At 42.3% G+C, this 3,195-nt stretch overlaps 1 protein-coding gene across 1 annotated transcript in view; it reads left to right on the forward strand.

The window, feature by feature from the left end:
- GLUD1 (glutamate dehydrogenase 1) overlaps window positions 1–3,195 on the forward strand; it is a 36,862-nt gene that overhangs the window by 273 nt on the left and 33,394 nt on the right. The window contains exon 2 of the mRNA XM_015592262.2: window positions 1–342. This exon is cut by the window's left edge and continues 44 nt beyond it. Within this exon, the coding sequence (XP_015447748.2) occupies window positions 1–342 (342 nt within the window). The remainder of the gene's footprint in view (window positions 343–3,195) is intronic.

Consider the following 3,195-nt stretch of genomic DNA (forward strand, 5'->3'; position numbering starts at 1 on the left):
GGCAGCCCGCTGCCGCCCCGCAGCGGGGGCTCGCGCCGCCCTCCCGCCGACACTACAGTGAAGCGGCGGCCGACCATGAGGACGACCCCAACTTCTTCAAGATGGTGGAGGGCTTCTTCGACCGCGGCGCCAGCATTGTGGAGGACAAGCTGGTGGAAGATCTCAAGACCCGGGAGAGCGAGGAGCAGAAGCGGAACCGGGTGCGCGGCATCCTGCGGATCATCAAGCCCTGCAACCATGTGCTGAGCCTGTCCTTCCCCATCCGGCGCGACGACGGCTCCTGGGAGGTCATCGAGGGCTACCGAGCCCAGCACAGCCAGCACCGCACGCCCTGCAAGGGAGGTGAGCGCCGACCCAAACCCTTCGCGTCCTTCCCTGCGGCCCAGCCTGCCTGCCTGCCTGCCTGCCTGCCTTGGTGCCACTGCTCGGCCCAACCCTGGCGGGCACTGACCCCTCCTCCACATCCCTCCCAGCCCTCTCTCCCCCCCGGATGTGTCAGGCTCGGTTGAATAGTGATTTTTCCGCCTTAACTCAACCACGGAGTTGGTCCTGTCTCCCTCTCCCCTGAGGCATCTTCCCAGGCTTCTGCCTATGTTGATACTGTGTGCAGAGTAAACACTACACCGCTTTTTTGCTCCCAGTATGTGTGGCACACAGGGTGGATCCTGACGAAATTCACGTCTGGGAAAGGGAATGACCGGCGCATCAGATTGTGCCTCTTGAGAGTTTTTGTGGGCTTCTATGACTCACCCGAATGCAAACTATGAAAAAATTATTTTCCGATTTTTCCACTCGTTTTTTTTTTTTTTTTTTACATCATTGACAGATGATACAGGAACATACAAAATGAATTGTCTTCTGGGTTTGAAATCTAGACAGTTTCATTAACCAAATGAATTTACTAATTACACGTTGGTCTTTTAATTATTTTTCAGCACCTGTTATGTACAAAATTATAATAGGTGAGCAGTGTAACATCTCTGACAAATGAACACCGGGTGTCCTGGCAGTAAATCTAAAGGGTGTAGACTGCAAGGTGGCCCGCCAGCCAATGGAATGAAATAGCCCTGGGGGTGTGTACCGGTCCTAGCTAACACCAGATTTGAGCTCGGGGGAAAAGATGAGTACGTAAAGAAAGGAGTTGAGTTGGTTACAATTTGGTAACCACCAAGTTTTCCTGTACTTAGTTTGAAATTTTTAAATCTCTGTCGATTTAGCTTCTGCAGTCAGATTGCTTTCTTTGAGCAAATGAAAGCTTTTTTTTTTTTCTCGTTACCCCCTCCCCCCCAATAATTGCACAGTACACCTTTAAAGGTGCTTAAAAGTAACCTAAAATAGAAAAGGAGGTGAAAAGTCTTACTGGAGGTTGCCCGGAACTCCTAGGGCTGTGCATTTGGTCTTGATAAACCTGATTATGCTTTAGCGTTCTATTATACCAGCTGACTTCTAAGGATAATTTTTAGAAATCTATCAGAAACAACTGAGCTCTGCTGGCTTTCTCAGCCAGGGTACAAAGATTGCTTCAAATAGTTTAATGATTTAATTGCTAAATTTGCAATGACCCCACCTAATTCTAGGACATACCTTTAGAGCTTAATTATCTTCTAGCTCTTTCCTCTTCTAAAACCAACGTTCGAACCACTTTGACCTCTAGTTTCCCTTTCTAGCTTCAAAATGTACACAATTACTTTGCCTTCCTTCTTCCTACCACTCCTCTGTTCTCTAAACTAAGAATGCAAGTCGAGAATCCCAAGAAAAGCAAACAAGGATGTTGGAGAAAGAAGCCAAGTTAGCAAATATTAAATTGCAATGATTCTTTAAGTGAATGTCAAGTTCATATAACTGTTTTATTGGCAGTATTTCCCAGTCACTTAAAAGATATACAAATAAACCAGTATATTTGTTTTTTGGTTTTTTTTTTCTGCAGAATCCGATTTAGTCTGGAGATTCTTTATATTCTTCTGCTCTTAATATGGCAGGCTGTCTCCTATCTTTATAAATCACAACTCCACAAACAGTAAAATAACTAAAGTTTTCCATGGTTTGGCAGTCCTCTTCCTCTTGTTGTTGCCACAGCAGTTTTAATACTAAAATAGTGAACCTAGCAACAAAGTGCATCAGCCATCCTGAAGCACTTTTTATCGTAGACTTGCTTGTACTAGAGTGTAAGATACAATTCTCTGTTCGATTATCCTATTTACAAGAAGGCATGCTACCGAAAGTACTATTAACTCCCAGCATAGAAATGGAGAGAAACTGAATTGCAACTAATAAATAGTAGCAAGCATTGCAAGATAATATGAAAAAATTAGCTTCTATAAAGTGATAGGCTTATTCTCTTTAGGAATTTGAAAGACTGGAGAGAATAGGATTGGGAGGATTGTATAGCTATGAAAGCCCTTAAAAACATTTTAATGTGCTTAAGATAATGAACAGTATAAATAAATGATCAGCAAAAATGTGGATACTGTAGATTTCCATGCTTTGCTTTGGTGACACTCCAGGATCTTTCTACCCATTTATCACCTTCGCCTGATTGCAGAGAATGTATATTCTACAAGGAACTTACTTTAGGTGATTTTTTTCTCCAATTAAACATTTAAAGTTTGATTGTTGTTTTGTTTTTGATTTAAAAGAAAGTTGTGAACCTCCTTGGTTTCACTCTGGTCTTAGAAATACGGACTATATTAGGTAATTGAGATTTTAAAAGATGCTTTAGGTAGTCCTTATACACTACACTAAGTCCTTCCCTCTTAAAGCATACCTTAAGCATACTTAACACACCTTTTTCTCCCCACCCTCACTCAACTGTCTTCTTTACCAACGGTCACTGCCAAAAAAAAAAAAAAACCCTTGGCTGCCCCTCTTTATCCATTTCCCAACTCTCAGCTTTCTGTATGTATCTGATCTTTCCTCAAGAGCTACCTTATAACTGAGTTTTCTGAAATAAAATTCTCAAGGTTGAAGCAAAGCAGCAATTTAATTATAATTTAAGGGAAACGGGTGATTTTAAGACCTGGGGTGGCTGACATGTACTTTATTCCAAGTAAATATATAATATTATTTTTGTGCTGCTTTTTTCCCACATACCATATTTAACTGAAGCTATTTAGATTTGCATCAATTAAGGATCTGCAGAAGGGTTTGCAGCAGGCTCGGAAGGAAGGTTTTAAGGGAGGCCTTAATACTTTCAGC

This window comes from Pteropus alecto, unplaced genomic scaffold (genome assembly GCF_000325575.1).
Source record: "Pteropus alecto unplaced genomic scaffold, ASM32557v1 scaffold155, whole genome shotgun sequence".
NCBI lineage: Eukaryota > Metazoa > Chordata > Mammalia > Chiroptera > Pteropodidae > Pteropus > Pteropus alecto.